The sequence below is a fragment of the Mixophyes fleayi genome, chromosome 2 (genome assembly GCF_038048845.1).
Source record: "Mixophyes fleayi isolate aMixFle1 chromosome 2, aMixFle1.hap1, whole genome shotgun sequence".
NCBI lineage: Eukaryota > Metazoa > Chordata > Amphibia > Anura > Limnodynastidae > Mixophyes > Mixophyes fleayi.
This window is the reverse complement of record NC_134403.1, coordinates 312,069,474-312,091,593: the sequence shown is the minus strand read 5'-3', so window position 1 is coordinate 312,091,593 and position 22,120 is coordinate 312,069,474. Positions and strand designations below refer to the sequence as shown.

The following is a 22,120-nucleotide window of genomic DNA, read 5'->3' as shown; positions in this document are numbered from 1 at the left end:
TGAAGTGTTTTGGGCAATATCATCTGCTCATGTTCAGTCAAATGCTTCAGAACTCATTGGACGGTGCTTCACAGTGCAGATGGACAATGACCCGAAGCATACTGCAAAAGCAACCAAAGAGTTTTTTAAGGCTAACAAGTGGAATGTTATGCAATGGCCAAGTCAATCACCTGACCTGAATCCGATTGAGCATGCACTTCACTTTATGAAGACAAATCTGAAGGGAAAATGCCCCAAAAACAAGCAGGAACCGGAGACATTTGCAGTAGAGGCCTGGCAGAGCATCACCAGGGATGAAACCCAGCGTCTGGTGATGTCTATGCGTTCCAGACTTCAGGCTGTAATTGACTGCAAAGGATTTGCAACAAAGTATTAAAAAGTGAAAGTTTGATGTAGGATTGTTTAGTTTGTCCCATTACTTTTGGTTTCTTAAAAAGTGGGAAGCACATATAGAAACCGTTGTAATTCCTACACTGTTCACCTGATTTGGATGTAAATTCTCTCAAATTTAAGCTGAAAGTCTGCAGTTAAAGCACATCTTGTTTGTTTCATTTCAAATCCGTTGTGGTGGTGTATAGAGTCCAAAATATGAGAATTCATCATCACCATGTATTTATATAGCGCCACTGATTCCGCAGCGCTGTACAGAGAACTCATTCACATCTGTCCCTGCCCCATTGGAGCTTACAGTCTAAATTCCCTAATATAGAGACACACATAACACACATACAGACAGACAGGTAGAGACTAGGGTCAATTTTGATAGCAACCAATTAACCTACTAGTATGTTTTTGGAGTGTGGGAGGAAACCGGAGCACCCGGAGGAAACCCACGCAAACACAGGGAGAACATACAAACTCCACACAGATAAGGCCATGGTCGGGAATTGAACTCATGACCCCAGTGCTGTGAGGCAGAAGTGCTACCACTATGCCACCGTGCTGCCCATTGTGTCGATGTTCCAATTTTTATGGACTTTACTTACATGCAAGAGTTTTTCTACAGTCAACAGATATAACATAGGACCAAGTATTATTTGGACAGTCAACCCAGAACTGACATTTACCCACATTCAATCCTTAAATTCTGATTTGGCCCACGTGTAACAGCTATTGGCTGTAGTATTAAGTGCCTTTTGTAACCTCTTGCTCTACATAGCTCTCACTGAAGGGTAGATTGATCAACCCTTCTAAAAAAGGAAAAGTGAAGGTGTTGCCCACAGCAACAGATTCTGTTATTTTCTAGAATGTACTAGATAAATGATAGCTAGAATCTGATTGGTTGCCATGTACAAAAGCTCCACTTACCGCTAATACTACTCAATTCTGGGAGCTGTGATGCTCAAAGTGTCTAGGGTGTGAGCAAACATGAGCGTATCCAAGCCCTATTTTCAGGGGTAATGAACATTAAGGGTCCCAGAATTGCATAGCTCTCCCGGCACTAGGCGTATATAAATTATGTGGAGTCAAATTGCACTGAATTGAATTGGTCCTTATTTTTGAGAAATATAGTGCGAACAGATGTTCTCATTGCAGGTTAATCCTACACATATTGCCATATTATAATATTTGGTGTGGATGGCTATTTCTACAGATCAAGTGCAGATCTGAAAACAAAAATTAATATATTCAGTTTAGGATACAGAAAGCTATGTAAATAATGTGATTATGTTAAGTGTGGATTGCTTATGGATTCCTGCAACTTAAATAGATAGTCTAAAATCTTTCAGAGCCAGAGGTGCTGAAATGCATTGCCACACCGCTGCACAAAATCAGTACTTAGCTATGATTCTCAAGAAAGCCTGAAGGCAGTTTCTTCAAAGCTGTAGCAATAAAAGTGGTAGAAACAGCTATAACAAAAATATTTTACTTTTAACTGCTTTTCAATAGTTAAAATTTTAGAGGCAACATATTTACGTCTAAGACAATAATATTCAATGGGGCATATTCAATTGTTAGTTTTCCGCGCCGCGGAAAAACTAGTACAGTTAATATGGTAATAAGTAGCTGGATTTCAGCTCGCGCCTCAGGGAGCTGCGAGCTGAAATCCAGCGAGAAAATTACCGTATTAACTGTTTTTACGCGCACTATTACCGTAGTAACGGTAATAGTGCAACGAGCGCGAGATTTTCGGAATTTCCGCCGACAATTGAATATGCCTCAATGACTGATAATAATGTACCTACATTGTATCACATTACAGTAGTGTTGCAATGGTTCCTCACATTGCAATACATAGTACAGGGCTGACCAAGATTCACTGTGGGTACCTAGATTTTTAAGCTAATTAGCAAATATTTAATCGCCTGTCTCTATCTAGGGTCCTTAACAGATCATCAATCTGTAAATCGCAGTGTTACACGATGGTGGGTATGCTTTGGGGAATAGCGGTTTGCTTGTTAACTTTTGTACATAAAAAAATGCTGTAATTTTGCTATTATTAACATAATCAAGATAGTAGTTAACACACACGCATGGTACACATGAAGCATAATGCTTTGCTTTTTTGCTTTTGTATAGTGACTGACATGGCATCAGATGATATGTATTATTGCAGGCATTTGTTTGTCAAACACAGACAATATTTTGAAAAGGATTTAGATTCTCTACAGTTTCTGGTCTAATGAAAGATAGATGGAGCTATAGATATATAGCTATACATACATACATACATACATACATACATACATACATACATACCAGCAGCTGGAGTACACCATAAAAAGCCCAGAAAACATGGCATCAAATATATGAAATAAAAAAGGCACTCACCAGACTAGAATTCCTTACAAATTAATAATAATTTACAGAGCAAGCAGGATATAATAATGTTCAACATTTACAACAACACTCCGCTTTCCACCACTGGTCCCGACAGGGTCCAAGATTCATTACTGACATAGCGCCTATGAGGATATTTCCTGAATTTGCTGACTTACAACGACGATATGACATCCCCCATGACCGTTTCTACCAATACCTTCAGTTAAGACATCTATATCAATCAATCAATCCCAACTCTTAAGCTTATATACCAACGTACACCTTTAGAAACTTTTTGCAGAGGTAAATCCCTCCCTACTGGTTTAATCTCTACTTTTTACAGCATCATGGTGGCATTTCGTCAACCTGCCAAAGATCACTATGAGCTGAAGTGTGAAGAAGATCTTGGCGTTGAACTAGAGATAGAGGAGTGGGCTAAGATCAGGTCACGAGTCGCTAAGAGCTCTATCTGTGTACGTACCAAAGAGAACTCGTATAAGCTCTTATATAGATGGTATTTAGTTCCAACCCGCTTGAAAGCCATATATCCTGATTCCTCTAGCTTATGCTGGAGATTATGTGGACAGGAAGGCTCATTCCAACATATTTGGTGGTCCTGACCGGGACTTGTGGAATTCTGGCGGAAAATTCACAATCAATAGAGTCACCTCAGTAAAACTTCCCCCTTGCCCCTCATACTCACTACTACATAGGCCTATACCAGACGTTCGCAAATATACAATGGCGCTTGTGGACCATATACTCAATGCAGCCAAATGCACAATAGCAGCAAATTGGAAGCATCCAGAATCCCCTTCACTGCCTGAAATCATCAATAGAGTATGGCAGACCTATAGCTGTGAACACATTACAAGCATTCTCAATGACCGTCCCAATAAATTTCGAGCGATTTGGGACCCTTGGCTCGCCTCCTATGGTGCAGAACAGCCAAGGCCCGATTAGATTGTAAACCGATGAATATAGTATCAGAAGACGTTCAATATACGGTTTGTACCTGTTATACATTTAGAAGCCAAGCCAGGTGCCCCTTCTCCTTCCCCCTCACACCACACTAACATTTTTTCCTTTTCCTTTTCCCTTCCTCTCCTTGTCCCCTGCCCTCTCTCTTTTTTCTTTTTCTTTCTCTGTTCTTACTTTTATTGGCGAAGTTCATATTGTTTTTCTCATTCGCAATGTATCTGTTGTTTGATCAATGTAACTTAACCTTTACACTGTTTAAAAATTGAAAAATCTCCCTAATAAAATATGTTTAAAAAAAATAATGTTCAACATTTCTGTCTTAAATTAGGGATGGATCATTGACCACTATGTATCTTGTTTGATTAGTATGTATGTATGTATGTATACACACACACACACACCTATATTATATACACACATACTACAGGGAGTTGGAAAGTTACAAGTTTCATTCTACATACGTACCGGGAAACAAAAAGGCAGATCAGGTACCTCACCCTATTTCAATGGGGTACTGGTTGGGATGAATAGTATTAGCATTGTAGCATTAAAAATAGCTTTATTTGTCATTAGATTCTAATATTAATGTAGTAACATATTATATAACAGTAATATATGTATAAACATCAGATAGGTAATATAATCTCTGCAGTATTAATTTGCAGTACTAGTGCAATGTAGAGAGTAAAATATCGATTACTTTACACAATAAGGTATTAGCATGTGTTTTTATATGGTCACTAATCTAATTTGTGTCTTCTAATATCCATATAGTTTACTTGATTGCAGAGGTACTCACACTTTTTGCCCAATGATCCAAATCCTACTTGAAGTATTCCTGGACCTTATACCTCTCAAAATCATCTTGCAGTGCTCTAGAGGTACATTACTCAAAAATTCCAATTTCTATGGCATCAGGTTGGGTTGGGTAGGGTAGGGTACATAATTCCAATTGAGGTAATGCCGGGAGTTAACCTGCCGACATGAAGATGTCGGCAGGTTAAATGCCGACACTTACATTATGTAGCCAGGGTTAAAATGTTGTCAGTGTGATTGGCGACACTGACAATGTCACCTATCACAATGCCAACATTAAAAGAGCAATGCCGCCGAGTCCGGGGTAAAGCCAATGCTCTTTTAAAGTCAGCATAATATAAAAGTGTCAACATTAAGCCTGCTGACATTTTCATGTCGGCAGGTTAAGTGCCGGCATTACATTGATCGGAATTTTGACTGCCACCGATCAGATCAATGACTGTTTAGTGGGGGCTGTCTCTCTACACACAGTGTATGGAAATAAACAGCAAAGAAAGAAAGTGAACTAACTAAACTACAGAGAACTAAATAAAAGAGCTATATAGGTGGTTCAACCAGGAAACATGACTCTGTTTATGTTAGCACTGCAACTGAAAATAGAATATATATTTATTAAGAAAACATGATATGTATTGCATTCATCTCTAGGCTTATTTTTCAAATACTAAGCAGCTCATGGAGGACCTGCATCAATGAAATCACTAATTTATTTTGCCTTCTTCAAAACTGCAAGGCACAAGTCCCCTGGTATCACCACAAGCACAAAGGATATATCTACCATGGTAACCATCTTTGGTTTCAGTTTGACAAGTTCATATAGTATGCCACCATCACCTCCTCCTAGAATTAACACTTCTTTCCCAGAGTAGTCTTCCTTGCCACTGCCCATAATGGCATGGGTATATGCCAGGTCACTTTCTGCCAAGTCTGTAACAACAATACACAGGGAAATGGTATAGGGTCAATTACTTTTAATACATGTACTAATTTTGTCATGTCTTGGCTGCATAGTATCTCTATGGAGAGAAACATCATTACTTTGGCTACTGGCAAATGTTTGGTTTCTGTAAAATAATACATCAAAGCAGCTACAAAAGAGCAATAGATTTATAAACAAAACCCAAGTGGTGGAACTTAAATGGGATTCATTTTTTCCCCTCAACCTTCAGTGAGCAGGAGGTCAAAACTAGCAAATCATTTCACTCTGACATTAAAGTTAATAAAATATTTTCTTACATTTTACAATTTTGGAGGAAGCCAAATATATTATGTTGTTAAAGAACAATCCCATTAAACGTTATTTTAGCTAACATTCACCTCCCTTGCACTAGCAGAAGAGGGTTGGTTTCATGGCATGGACCCCTCTGCAGACTGGGGTGAACTTACAACCATCAGTGCAACAATTGATTAATTTTCCTACATTTAAAACCAGGTACAGTTCAAACTCAAACCCTTCGGCGTCGGTTTCTAACACAGATGCTGCATTGACAGTGCAGCGGTTCTGCTCAGTTAGTGTTAAAGTGTTAGAAACTGGTTTAAGCTAGGTACACACTACAGGTTTTTCTGCCAAATATCGGGCCAAAACTTGTTTATCGGGTGTTTGGCCCGATATCACATTAATGTGTATACTTGCACGATGAATGACAGTCATTCCAAAGTACCGATCGTCGTTTGATTTTAATCGTTCAGGAGAACTTAAAATCTCGTTCAGCTATGGAATGATGCCCTTCCAATCCTGCAGTGTGTATGCACTTACGATCAGGATCTCCATAGAGTTTAGAGTCCTGATGTTTTGCAGCCGATGATTGATTGTTTTTTTAATTTAATTGATAATTGAGCAGAATAGCCGAGGGAGGTTAAGAAGGTGGTTCAGAAATTTGATAAGCTTGCCAAGAGAGGTAAGCTTGACTTGAAGTTGTGAAGGCTAGAGGAAAGTCTTGAACAATGGAGGGAATTCCACAGAGTGAGCGCAGGCCAAGAAAAGTCCTGCAGCAGAGAACAGGAGAGAGAAGTGAGAGGCGCAATGTGGGCGAGAGGCACAGATCTAGAGCAGAGGAGCGGACGTGTTAAGAGCTATTTTGAGATGTATGTTGGTGCAGTTTTGTGATCTGCGTTTTAGGTTATTAGTGTCACGAGCCGCGGCGGTACTCACAGCAGCCGCGGCTCTCTTCTCATGCGCCCCGGCCGTCACCTTGACGACCGGGACATCATTTCCTCCTCCTGTCCGGCCGTCACCAGGGCAACGGCCGGACGCTAGTTCACAAGCGCTGCGTCCCGGCGGTGCTGGTAGCCGGGCGCATGCGCATAGCAGTCAGTCTATGAGGCTGATTAACAGGCATTAGCCTGCAACTGTGTAGGTCAGGGACAAGCCCTGATTGGCCCTGCTGGATTCTTGTAATTACTCTGCAGGAGTGTGTTCAACTGCTGATTGGTCTGTATCTGTATTTAAGGCAATGCCAGTTATAGCTTCTGTGCTCCAGTCTGCTGACCTGCTTGTTCCTGCTCTAGTCTTCTGAGACCACTTCTGATTTACCGTGTATGACCTTTGGCTTTGAACTGACTCCGCTTGTGTATCCTGTGACCCTGATCCCTGGCCTGTTTACCGTTTCTGCTATCCGCCTGTGACCCCTGACTTCAGCTTGTTTACTGATACCGCTGTCTGCTGCCGGCCCTTGACCTCTGCGTGGACCTGACTCCGCTTGCCTGGGTTCTCCCCAGCCGGTACACACTTCACGACCCTCTGTCAGTCTGCAGCCCAGTCTGTCCCCACCATCAGGGGCTCCAGTGAACACCTGACTGGCAGAGTAGATTCCGGGTTTTGTTGTGCCGGCTGGAGGGGTTCCTAACAATTAGATGTAGTATTCTATATTGTATTTGTTAAAGTACAGGTGACCAATTTAGTGACTGGCAGAGCGATGTAGCAATAGATCCAACGCTTTGCAAGGAAAAATTAGTCTAGCTGGTGCATTTCAAAAGAAAGTTGAAAGTCTAGTTAGGGAAAGACCTGTAAGAAGGGAATTACAATAGTCATTGCAGGAGATTATGAGTGCAGGTGCTTATTCTGGAAATGTTTCTTAGATATTATATTAAAGGATTAGGCTACAGATTGGATGTGTGGAGCAAAGGACAGTTCTTAGTCAAGGACATCTAGTGAGCGAACTTGACAGATAGGGCTTATTGTAATGTTGGTAGAAAGATTAATAGCTCAGTTTTAAGCAGCAAGAGGACATTCAAGATGAAGTGGTAGAAAACCATTAAAGTATTGCAGGCCAACACAGATGGAGAAATGTCCAGAGGATAGATATATTTTGGTGTCGTACACATAAAAGTGATACTGAAATAAAAAAGGCGCTTATTAGTTTTCCACCAGTAAGGGTAAAGATAGAGGATAGTAGAGGGCCTAAGACTGAGCCTGGTCGTACTCCATGGCTTGGAAATGGACAGTAGGTGGATCCAGGCAAGCAAATACTGAAGGAGCTGTTTAATAAGATGAAAACTAGGACAGGCAAGTGTCCTGAAGACATAGGGAATGCAGTGTCTGTACGAGAAGTGAGTTGTCAACAGTGTCAAATGCAGGTCTGGTAGAGTTAGAACCATTTAGTCGCTGTTAGATTTAGCAAATCATTCACCACATTAGTTAGTGCATTCTATTTGGCAAGTTGGCAATAAAAGCCTGACTGAAATGGGTCCAATAAGTTGCGTCAGGTAAGGAATTTTGTGAGGTGAGCCTCAAGATGCTTGGTAGAGCATAGCAGTTGAGTAATGGGACTGTAATCTAAGCGTGAGTTTGCTTCAGGAGTAGATTGTTTCATAATAGGAGTAACAACCACATTCTTAAACAATGATGAAACGATATCAGTGGAGCTGGGAAAATTAAAGGTATTAGTTTCGTCTTTGATGAGCACACGAGACAGTAACTGACTGATTTGTGACGGGTTAGGGTTAAGTAGACAGGTGGCACGGTGGGAGGAGAAGAAAAAGGGTAGATTTCATCTTCATTTGTCAGGACAAACAAAGAGAAGGTGCCAGTAGGTGAGGGAAAGGAATTGAGCAGGTTGTTGTAAGGGAAAGTTATACAATGTCATATTGGATCTTGTCAAACTTGAAGTTTATTTGTAGTCAATACAAAATAAGAAAGTTCTCACAAGCAGCGACAGTCTTTACCCTCTGTGCCATGTCTGCACCTTCTCTGTCAACCTCGTAAGTCCTTGTTCTGTTTCTATGTATGATTTGCTTTTTGCATCATGTGTTATACTAACAGTCCTGTACGGCTGAGTTGTGCGTTGCCTTTTAAATAATAAATGATGATAAACAACGCAATACTTAAAAAAAATGTACAATAATGCACCCTCCTAGACAATCTGGAGTCACAGTTAAAGCTGAGCATTGTCACAATATATGTAACAGGTTTATCTGTGATTGTATGGCTAGCCAGTCATATGTTACCCTATTTGTGGACTGCATAAACACTTTATGGAGGTGGTCTGGTGATGCTTCTTCACTAAAAAGGTCACTTTAAGTTCTTGTAAAACAATTATTGTGACCACCGCTGCACACAATGATCGTTGTGCTCTTCAGGTATGAAAGACTTTCTTCACTATAATTAATAACCCATAAAGCAGGAGACGGACAGATCTACAATACTTACTAACATCTCCATTGAGGATGAGAACATTTCCAAACTGCTTAGAGTGCAGAATTTTGATGTTCTGATAAGGCGAGTCTTTACTGTAAACCATTTCATCTATGTCATACTCTACTAAGCGCCCGTCAGCCGTTGGCCAGTATCTGTCAACCTTTGCTCCCCGAACAATTGCTGGCAATCTACGGTGGAAAAAGAAATAGGACAATAATATATTTATCACAGGATCAACCAACTAATAGGTAATGAATAAAATTAGTTGCAAAAACAAGGCAAATAAATAAATAAGTAAATAAAAAGGTATGAAAATTCAAAAGATATCCCCCACCATGTAAACAGAGAATGACATTCCAAGGTTAGTTATACATTAATATTTTAATCCACAGAACCGTGTATGGTGTCACTTAAACACGACCAGGATGACATCACTTAGCATTCTTTATGAATAATGACATCATTAAGAACCATTTACAAGGATAGAATAGTAAATGCACGCATTAAAAGGATATGTCCAGAAAAGTAAATACTTAATTGTAAACCCCCCTCCATCCAACTACTAGAAAAGGTGGGGTTATTCTGCCGACAAGGATTTGAAAGACAGCTGTTCAGTATTTTGGGGCGAGGAAATGGAGTATTAAACACTTACTTTGAGTGTACATTTCTTTTAAAAACACTTGTCTATTGTAACAAATGATAAAAATATACATACAGAGGCAAATATATAATTTGTAGATTTAAATAAATGCATATTTTTTATCCATGTTCAACATTAATTCATAATGAGCCGCAGCGGTAGAAAGTGTAAGAGTATATAATTACTTGCTTATTTTTTTTTTTTTTTAATATGGATGGATACTAAATAAGTATTATTTTCTTATGGATGGCTGATAAATGAGGCGCCTAGGCAGTTGTTCGCTGTCTATAGAAGAACACTATGAAAATTAAAGATATTCTGCATATTATGTTGTTGCTTTAAAACCTAAAATATCAAATCACATATACAGAGAAATCAAAGCTGTAGTCTTGAGTCAATATATTATACGACTGATAAACAGATTAATTGTTCATTACTACAGGCTGAGACGTTCCCACACACCTAATCATGAGGTATAAAAAGAAGCCGGCCCGTAATAGAGCATAACACATAATACATGCTCTCTCCTGGGGTCACAGCAGAATACTATTTTGTTTTGCCCACAACAAAGTGCACACAGCGCTATAAAATTACATCAGAGAATAAAGTACTGTTGAAATTAATCTGTTAGATAGCATTCATGTATGTTACATTTGTACAAAATGGTGTACACTTTATGGTGTGTTCAACGATCTTCGGAATGTCTGAACCAGCACGATACCATCAACTTATTCCATTTTTAAATTGTTTTTATTTACCTTAGGTTTCCAAACTTTGATTTCACAGAGTTTACTTAATGAGCCATTAATTGTGACTACAAACCTTGAAATTTAAATTTTTATCTCATGAAGTTTGCAATTTCTAAAACCGTTTGAAAATGTCAAAAATATGCAAGATTTGTGAGTACAAATACAAAACAAACTAATTTTCTCAGGCCAGGATTGAGAGATCTCAATAAAACAACAATTTGTTCAGAAGATAACAGGGCTTACCACATAACTATGTTTGAGGTAGTTTAGATGGTACGGTAATGGACTGCTAAATTTTAAAAATTTAAATCATGTTTTTTGAAAATCGTTTTTCCAGCACTTTGGGCCCGATTCATTAAACAAGTCCATTTATGTCGCATAGGTGTTTTTTCACTCTGCACATGCGCAAAACAAACGCCTGACAATTCATGTTCGCACGTAAATGACATTGCCTACAATTTGAAGGGCGGAATGAGGGGAATGGCGTATGCACGTAGTCAATGTACAGCAAGAGTGTGCCAAACCTGAGCACACGCATTAGCGGTCGATTCAATCTTTGGGCTTCTCCAAGGTACATGGTCCGGGAAAATAGTCTGAGCTAATGACTTCCAGTGCCAAAAAAAAACCTATTACTATATATACTGTTTTTGTAAAAATGATAATTCATTGCAAGCAATAGTGCAATCCCCCCCAAAAAAATAGAATCAGATTTGAATTTATTTTGTGCTATTTATAGTGTGCTACCACTAGAGGGTGATAGATCATAATTTTAACTGCACAAAATGAAATTTACAGTATAAAACATGTTTTGGTAATATTTGGTATAATCCACCAAATATGTTTTTAAACACCAAAATTGCTATGTATAGCATTTATTTTTAAATCTGAAAAACCAAAAATTGTTCTATTAACAGAATAATATAATAAACACCACTCAGGAAAGTGTATGTATTACAACAATAAATAAAATAAATAAGCAACACCTACCGCTTGACTTGTGTGACACTGTTGTGCAATATTTCTTTCATTTTTTCTTCTACCTTCTTTAGTAGCTGTGAGAGAATAGGATATTTTTATTACAGAAACAAGACTTGTAATATTAATATAATGTTATTACTGGAAGTAGACTTTGCGCATTGTGTGGTGAGAAATTTGGCTTTCTATGATATGCAATTTAATTTGCATTAGAAGTGACAAAGGGCCTCATATAGAGTTAGGATTAATTCCAGCTAGACAGGGGGGTGGGGGGGTTAAAATGCAAGGACATATTTAGATTTGGGATCCTGCCAAAACAACTCTAAGTCCCAGTGTAAAAATAAAGCTGCACAGTATTCAAGTGCTGCATGCAATAGCTGTCTGGTTTCTACCTACATACAAAAAGCAGCATTTGCATCCTCATACATGGCAACATGATTTGTCCTTGTACAAATTTGCACCCTTTAGCTGGATTTCCTGCTATCTATAAATGAGGCCTAATATGTGGACTCCTCCATTGCTCAAACATCTGCCTCTACGCTCATAAGCTAAGCAGCAGATCATTGTGTGTTATTTGAAGGCCAGCAATTACTCAAACAGCTTAATTCTAAACTCCCCCACAGAGCCTGATGCTATCCCCTCAGACAAATAGAAAACTGCACCCACATCCGATGACAATTGCTCTCTATTTCACTAGTTCACATTACTGTCAGCTAATCATGGATGCAGTTACTACGTTGAAACTGAATCAATGCAGCAGAGCTTCTCAATGAGACCCTGCACAAATGAGGCAGGCAGCATGTAAATGGAGGATTCCGCTGACGACAGGGCTTCGACCTATCCATCAAGGGGTCACCGCCGGTGATGGCAGAAGCCGTCGTCTGCAATAAGACGCACTGACGAGAAGCTTCTTCATGCAAAACATACCACTACAAAGATGTGCAATTCTGATGGGGCTATATCAATGTTAAAACAATCACATGAATTTCCTTCTGACAATTATTGAGAAGTTAAGACTATTCCAGAATAATAAAGACAAGGGAATAAATAAATGATGAAAGCTTATTGCAAACTAAAAAAAAATAAAAATTAAGAAATTGTATTATAGTAAAGACATGACTGAAATTTTAAAAAATATATATATATATATATATATATATATATATATATATATATATATATATATATATATATATATATATATATATATATATATATATATATACACACACATATATATATATATATACATACATACATACATACATACACACATACACACGGGATGAAGATCAAACATATTATGTACTAACTCAATCTTTGAGGACCCCTATGTTTATTACAACAACCTTTTAAAACAGACTGTTCATTTCTTTGCTCATCACTATCTATATTTTAACCTAATACTTTGCTAATGGATTTCAAGTTTGTTAAATATTAAATCCAGTGTGACCATGAGTGCCTCCACATCAGCACTTAGCTTCTTCTTTGTATTGCAAGTATTTTGTGTCAGATTATCAGATAATAATGAATTGTAGAAAAGTAAATTTTGCTGACATCACATCACTGTAATGACATCATTAGGCACAATGTAGATAATAAATGTAATTTTATATGTCACATACATTACACAAGATATTAGACATCGTTTGAGCACATTATATACGTACTTGTTGAACAGATGCATTCTCTTCTTGTTCATCACGACTTTGCAGATCGAACAGCACTAAGCCATGAGGGTAAACTCTTACAGTAGCAAAACTGAAAAACAAAAATTTAAATAAAAACAGAAATAAATGGTGCAAAAGTTCCCTTAAATTCAGCGATTTCCAAAGAAAATAGTCTGAAATAATGTACAGAATTCTGTATTATACCTGAACTTGGCATGTTGTAGAAAAAAATACAGATATTAAAAAAAAAACTAAACAAAAAAAACCACATGATCAAAATACTAAGAATCAGCACATTGCTTGGATTACAAAATATGTAAATGAACAAGTCAAATTCAAAAAGTTGCTTATTGCTGAAAAATGTAGACATTTTGTGGTACAAAATGAATTGCTCTCCATTGAATCAGAGCAAGTTTATCTGTGCACCCACCATTAATAACTGCTTGGTCAATAATGGGTCAGCACTGAGAGTGATATGTGTGGGCACTATCAAGAGTTATAATACACTGTGTTCTGACCTCCATAAAAAGAAAAAATCCACAACAGACAGCTACAGTTATATGAAAACATGTGACTTACAAAAAATATAGCAGTTTATCCAGTTCATTAAAGCATGTCCACAAAACAACAAGCAATATGTATAATGGATCTTTCTGTGTATTGAAATATTCAGGGGCGGATTGGCCATAAGCCTTAATGGGAAATTTCCCGATAGGCCAGTGGCCCAACGATGCAAACTTCTTTTTTCTTCTTTACCTGATGCAGTCGGAAGGAGGGGAATAATCAAAGAAATTGGTTGTCAGTGGTAAGCACCAGGCAGCCTCACGCATCACGAGACTGCCTGTTGCCGAGTAGGGTCATACAGCACTGTGCACCGATCAGACAGGAAGCAGGAAGTATTCACTTCCTGTCTGTCTGATCAGGTCTGCGGAGCATCGCTGCAGAGCGCGATGGCCACCAATACTTAAGGTAAGTGAGAGGGGCAGCATCTGGAAAAATTATATGTGAGGGGGGGGCTGCATCTGGGAAAACTATATGTGAGGGGGGCTGCATCTGGGAAAACTATATGTGAGGGGGGCTGCATCTGGGAAAACTATATGTGAGGGGGCTGCATCTGGGAAAACTGTATAGGAGCAATTTAAATTTTTAAATTTAATTTTAGACTGTGGGTCAGAGCTAATTATCTAAAGGTGGTGCTATTAATTTATTTGCAGGGTGATGGTGGGGCTCTTTAATTTAATAGTGGGCCCTATTAATTTAAGGTGAGATGATGGGACATTTAATTTAATGCTGGGGTGGTTTAGGGCTATTAAATAAATATGGGGCTGAGTTTAGGTAGGAGGGCTATTTATTAAATGTGAATATGACTTATTTAATGCCAGGGGTGGTTCTGGGAAATGGTTATATTTATTAAATGTAAATGCTATCAATTTATTACTGGAGTTGTTTGGAGGGAGGGAAATAGGTTTATTATTAAATGTGTATACTATTAATTTAATGTCAGGGCTGGTTGGAGGGAAACAGATCTATTTATCATATGTTAGTACTATTATTTTAATGTTGAGGCTGGAGGGAAGCCTAATTAATAAATGTTGGTGCTATTGATTTAATGCCAAGGATGGTTGAAGTTTTCTAAATTACATGTACCTATTATTTTTTCCAAATAGGGCCCCCAATATTCCAGGATCCAGACAAACCGCAACTGTTCTAAAGACACCAGCAGCCACAGGGGGTGAAAGTGACAAGAACAGGTAGGAGAGAGCAGGATAGTCTGCCAACTGTCCTGAATCTTGTTAGGCAGTCCCGAATTTGGGCGACTGTCTCTCTTAGTCAGGATTTGGTCCGACAGCAAGGATAGTTGGGAGGTATGTCCTGCATCACACTGTACTGCTCGTGAAGTAGTGACACAGTTTTGCCTGTGTATTTGTCTAAAATGTATCTAAAATGATAACCCTCCCTGTCTTATGTGCCCAGGTCCCCCAGAGCCTTATTCCAGCTCTGGTGATACTTTAGAGGTTCTTGCATTGATTCCATTGCCTGCCTTCTAACTTGCACTGGTCCCATCCTCAGATCACTTTGTTGAACATATGCCACCCCCCATTGCACTTACAATATCATTAATCCCTTGGAACCCTTGGAATAGATCTCCCCTTCACTTATGCCATTGTCTGCCAGCCCTGCCTGCATTGTTATTAATTCAAACCACCACCAATCACAGGGCACATTTAGGGCTCATACACAATTGTTACAAAATAAGTGTTTTCTTGCAAATGCTTGAAACATTTCACCTTTGTGGTGATCGCACTGAATAGCCATTTATTATAAGGATTATTTTTAATGTATTTTTTAAACACACAGTACACATTTTTATATATTAAACCGAGATTTGACTGGTAGGTTGTATCTCATGACATCAGGGAAAGATGCATCAGTGCGGTGAGGTGCTCATATGCTGCTCTGGCAGACTGATCAGATATGATTGTGCCAACATGTTTCGTAATAGTTAAACTTATTAAACAAATTCAGATACGTTTCTATGCAGGGAATATTGGAAAGATATGTTAGTAGATAACTAAACAAGTTTGAGCACAGACGTATAAACCAGTCGCAGATCAGGCAAAAGGATTCATGCAATTTTATAACACAGGACTGACAGCTTTTTCCCTGCATTGCTTTAGAAATGACCCACTGTGTATTAAATCATCACATCTAGGTTTTACTAAATCCCGCCTAGTTTTGTGTTGGCCCCACCTACAGTTGAGTTGGTTCCGCCCAGGAGGCCACTTCAAGAATTTTTTCGAGGGCGAGTTTAAGTTCCAAATCCACCCCTGGAAATATTAACCTGAAATACTTAAAAGGCGTTTTAATATTAGAATGTTTAGCATTCAGGTTTGACCCCCACATCAAAATATAGTAATTACTTTCCAAACCAACAATACACTGAGCTTTCTGGAGAGAGAGAGGAAAGGAGCGAGAGGAAAGGATGGAGAGAGGGAGGCACCAATTAAAAGATATGGTAAGGTACAGATGTTAAAGTTGCACACATCCCGCATGCATGTGGTTTTAACACTCAAGTTGAAGAAAATCCATACATTCAACTTCTCAACAAATCTGTATAATATTATGTAATAGAAATGTACATAATATTAATATGACTCAAGGACAGACTGGGAACAGTTAGTAAGGTCGGAACAGATTAGGGGCATTTCTTCCTACTTCTCATCTATCCCCCATTACATTAACTCAGCCAACAACGAGAAATTGTAGAGCATGTGGGAAGAAAAGGACACCAAATGCCTGATAATGAACCTATTGACATACTGACTCATTACACAGTATGGTGGGAAGTGCTGTAGGAGATGACTGCAATCATCTTTCAACTGCACTGGAGTTAGAAGTGATCCGGATGCTTGGTCTGAGCATCTGGGTCTTTGTCCACCCATTTTTGTGGTAAAACTGAATGATAACCTGGTCACTTAGGACTGACCTCAACATGGCCAGATTTAAATTTGGTTACGTCACAAATCAAAGAGTAAAACCACCCTTAATAGATTTTATTAGTTGAAGTTGATTTAATCCAGAGCCATCTGCTCCAGTATGTTCCACATTCAGAATGATGCTTGGTCCATTAATGCACGTGAGCCGAGTTAACCCTCTGCTCACTGTAATTGTTAATCTCGTCCGATGACTGATCAGGCATTAAGGCCCTGCAGCTGCCCACCATTACAAGTTGTACAGCAAATGGTCCCTTATATCATTGACAGTCAAAGGAGGAGATTCAATTGCCGGCAATGTGAAGTGCGGACATCGCTCTGTGCACGTATCTGGCAATTACAGTAGAGATCTCCCCATAGCAGTGCAAGGGAAAATGAGCGGAGGTTTCTGTCAAGTCTTTGCCGCCAGGCGTCTCGCGGACTTTCCAGAGACACCTCGCGTCTACCTGAATTCCCCCCATAAGATTTAAAGCTCCTGTGGTTTCTTATAAAGGATTTAGATAATGTGAAAATTCTATGATAATGGAAGCATTTAGTTCTAACACTTTCATTACTAGATGTGAACAGGTAACATGTCTGGGACTGTGGAATAGGTTTTCTTATAATATGGTGAGCAGCTAATTATTTCAGGAGTCACTTAACAGGCACAATAAGAACTGCACCTTCAATTTCTCTATGAAAAGGAGACCACAAACACATTTAAGAAACAACATATTGTTGATGCCTTCCCTTTGCTGCATTGTTTTGTATTATCTAAAAAAAGAAATTCAATAAACATCCATTTTCTTCAAAACAATGTAACATGCAAAGTTTTTATCAGATTGCAGATGTAAGACTACATAACTATTTTCAGCTTCACCGAAACAATTCAACAATGGATAAAAATTCATTCCCAGAAAGTGAACATTAGCCCATTTTAAACCATAAGAAGAATAAGTCTAACATAAACAGATATCCATTAATGTACCCTAGTACTGCTTAGATAAGTAGCATGCCAGGTCTAAAATTTATATAAGATAAGTCTAAATTTATTCTAAGGCAATGGAAGTCTCAATGTAAACGTATTTATAAATACAAATTCATGCACATTTATGACAATTAATATGTGCTAAACTACTTTGTAATGTGTGTGTTGACTAGCATCCGAGCACCTTATTTATTAAAGCTTTACCTCTGCTCCTCTGTGAACATTCTGATCAGATGATTTGATTGGCTATGCTGTGACCATTCTGATCAGATGATTTGATTGGCTGTACTGTGAACATTCTGATCAGATGATTTGATTGACTGTGCTGTGAACATTCTGATCAGATGATTTGATTAGCTATGCTGTGAACATTCTGATGAACAGCAGCAGGAGATGCTGTGCTGATCTTCTGTAAGGGAAGGACCTGTTCTATGCGAAGACACATGCTGTGCCATGATGCGAGGAGGGGAATGAATGCAAGCAGAAAGCCAGAGTCAACATGAGAGCATGGAAGGAGTTCCTATCACACTAATGCAAGAAGCCTGTGGTGTCAGACACACCTCTCTATACATCCATCATGTTTTCTTTCATTTATATTTCCCACTGTGTTTTACAGTTATTTAAAATTAGTACATAGGGTTTTGTTTTGTTTTTACTACCAGACCTTCTTTACTAATCAATCAAGATTATTCATAGAACGGTAGATAAAAAATATTTTGATATTTTGTAGAGAAAGGTGAAAAGTATGCCGCTGTCTTTCCATGAATGTCAGAGCGCATCGGTTTACTCTAATTTATAAGTTGCTCAAAGCATGTGGTCATATTTCTATGGCAGGTTGTCTAGATTCTTTAGTAAAAGATCTGAATCGATACACTGTTCTGTTAGTGGTAAACTATGCAACACTAAATGATTTACAAATACTTTAGTGGTTTAAATATCACTGTTCAAAATAATTGATTGGGGAAAACATTTATGTTATCATACATATGTATTTCTAGCTATAGAGAACACTATACCGACCCCGCTGAGACATCCTAATTACAGCTCCGTCAGCACATAATGACCGTACAATAGATGTAAATCAGTATAAAATGCATATTTATCACTTTAACACATATGAACCAGTGATCTAAATCATTTTACAAAGGATTAGTGGATTTAATAGTGCTAGTAGTGTATGTGAGCATACTCTGAGGATTCAAGTCTACTTTATTTGCTGTAATAGTTCCTGAGCTGGGAAGAGCTGGTGAGATTTTTTGTTTTGTAATTTTAGGTTACACAATTCATACTACTTGATATGGTAATAACTGCAGACTAAACACAGACCCAGTCAAAGCTTTAGGAAGAAGTGACTACGATGACAGTAATTACTGGACAGACTTGGGCCTGGGAGACGGGTAACGCACTTTTAGAAGCCGTCTCAATCTAAACGATAAATAATTTGTCAACTTTATTTTTATACTGGATTTTAAAAATATCTGGTGAGAGCAAAACAATTGCATAGGGAGTGAAATATAAAAAGAACAAACTTTTATCACTAATGATGCATTCTTTTTTTTTTTTTTTTTTTTTAAAAAAGAAAGACCTAATGGGAGGCTCACACTTAATATGAATGGATTGGATGCACAGGTGAAATCACTTGTCTTATCCCAAAATATCAAATCCAATAGCAAGGACATCACTCCATTCAGAATTTTCAGGTACCTGCGACTTTAAAGTATACTTTTAAAAGCATAATAAAGTCATCCAAATGAATTGAGAGTAGAATAAGAATCATTTCTTTTTATTTCGCTGTAGCAAAATATTTTCAAAGAGATCAGAGTATAAATCATTATTTAGCAAAATAACATTATTTAACATCATCCCAGTCTATCTCAAATTTCACTTCTGCTTAGATGTGCAAAATAATCACATTCCTCTCATTTTTGACTGTGTGCCACAGCGAAGTTTAATTAAGACCAAGTCCAATAAAATCACAGCAGTATTAAATCGAGGGCCTCAGGCGTGATTAAATAAACTAAAATAAAGTCTAACAAACATTTGGCGATGTGGGTTGTAGCATTCATTACAGCAATTGAACAGTGCTACAAAACGGTCAAGCTCATACTACCATTTTACACAAGAGAAACTTGTTTTTGGAAAACAGATTTGATTCCAGACAGGTATTTTCCATTAAGATGTATCAAGTAAGAAAAGCACTTTAAGCGCCATGTAATTACGATTTAATTCCAAGACTAATTATGACAATGCATACACACATCAAACACAACCATTTAGATCAAAATTAATTATGACGTTTATGTATTTGCTGCACAAAGGTAGCAGAGGCTGTTTAGCAAGATTAACCTACATATTGAATACAATTATTGTCCACCATGGATGGGTAATGCTCTAGTAATATTTAAGACTACACTTAATTATTCACTGCAAGTTAATAATAAAAGCATTAGCAGCTAATACAAGTATTGCTACTCTGTCAGAATTGCTAATAAGGAGGACAGTGAAGAATTGCTATTGATTTTCACATATTTGCACACTTTGCTCTTTTTAGATTATGCTACAGTATAACTGGTATGCAGTAAAACATTGTAGGTCCAGCAGCTAATGACTACTCTTTACTTAATATTCCTGCTGAGAGGTAACTTATTTATTAACATTTATAAAAAGTAAGAGGTCCCTGCTCATTAGCTCAAAATCTAAAGGCAATACTTGTTATCTTTACTATATTATGGGTACCTACTATAAAGACGATGTCCACTTTTGGACAAACCCCACTCATTATGACCTGCCTCTGCCATGCTGCAAATAGGTCTCTAAATATAGCAGATATAGGAGTATATTTACTAAACTGCGGGTTTAAAAAAGTGGAAATGTTGCCTATAGAAACCAATCAGATTATAGTTATTTTGTAGAATGCAATAAATAAATGAAAGCTAGAATTTGATTGGTTGCTATAGGCAACATCTCCATTTTTGCAAACCCGCAGTTTAGTAATTATACCCCATAGTCTTTAGATTAAGCAGAGCCCTGGACAAATTAAGTCCTCCTGCCCTGTGTTCCATCACAAAACGGCTGGCTTGGTGCTGCCCTGTTTCCAGTAACAGGGAACTCCCTGGGCTGGGATTCCATTCTATTGCAGAAATGGAGTACCACACAGTATCGATGGCACATGAAAAGTGCACCTGCATTATTTATGCAACTCTCATATGTCCAACAGGATTGAATTCAACTGAGCTTAATGCAGTCCTGTACAATGCATGGAATAACATTTCCCTGGGAAATACAAAACTATGAAGACATGGCATCACTGACATGAAAAGGACTACACTAGACAAGGACAGCTTAATATAATGGGATAATGTGCTTTAATACAAACGTCAACCCAAAACTGAATTTCCATGTTATATTTACATATAACTTGCCATGCAATTCCTCTTGTATCTATAGAATTATAATTAATAATTACAATTACGATCAATACAGTGTGTGCTGCATTCAGTTACTGCAATTTATGTGGATAAAATCCTGTGTTAAAAGTGCATTGCTTTTTAGGTCTCAGTCACAGACTTATTAATATCAGATAATTTAAAAATATATATATGAAAAGTAAGCAGAGATGATTGGAGCTAAAATAGTCCTTACTCTCTACATAGCTGTTGGAGATGCTGTCACACTATAAATAATTGTCAGTAATAAAATGCCCACACCCATATACAAAATCCTCACCTATCCCTTATCATAGATAGGTAGCCAACGGTATTCATCCTTAACAACAACCCCATCATCGATGTCAGTTGAAACACTGGGGCGCCATCATTTCTTCTGCATGCTTTACAGGGTGACATAGGACAATTGCACAATCCCCAGTTCCTTGATGGCTTCATTTGTGACCCTGACAGTTTTACTCATATAGGTCATCATGTCTCTAGGTTGTTGTTTTTTTAATTATTAGTTAACTGATTATGCAGGTGTTTCCGCCAGAAATAGGGCTTCTCCCTATCAATAAAGGGGTTAATGCTGTCGTATATATGTATGAAAATATCACACAGAAACCTAACATGGGTCACTCCAATTTTAAACAGCATTTATTACCTTCTGTTCTGTAGACAGAATTTAGTATCCTCCCAACTCTAAACTGAACAACGAATATTAAACCTGAAACAAATGCTTATTTATTTGATGGTATCATGAATGCCCGAAATCATACGGATAATGTGCTACTGTTTTAACATCCCAGATTCTGAAAATTACATCTAAAAATATTAGCTATTAAAAAGATAAAAATGTGATTTACTGTCCTGAACACTATATATTTTCTTATAACTAAATAAATAAGGCAAATCATTGATAAGTTTTCAACAATTTTTAATTTTCCTTTGTATATTGTTTGGAAACTTTGATTTTGAGATAGAATTCTGAAAGAAATGAA

General features: G+C 37.8%; 1 protein-coding gene across 1 annotated transcript in view; it reads right to left on the bottom strand.

Annotated features, from left to right (window-relative positions):
- SMS (spermine synthase) overlaps nt 1-22,120 on the bottom strand; it is a 102,593-nt gene that overhangs the window by 53,018 nt on the left and 27,455 nt on the right. The window contains exons 3-6 of the mRNA XM_075196566.1: nt 13,231-13,321; nt 11,573-11,637; nt 9,209-9,384; nt 5,333-5,487 (exon numbers count right to left, since the gene is read on the bottom strand). Coding sequence (XP_075052667.1) covers nt 5,333-5,487; nt 9,209-9,384; nt 11,573-11,637; nt 13,231-13,321 — 487 coding nt within the window. The remainder of the gene's footprint in view (nt 1-5,332; nt 5,488-9,208; nt 9,385-11,572; nt 11,638-13,230; nt 13,322-22,120) is intronic.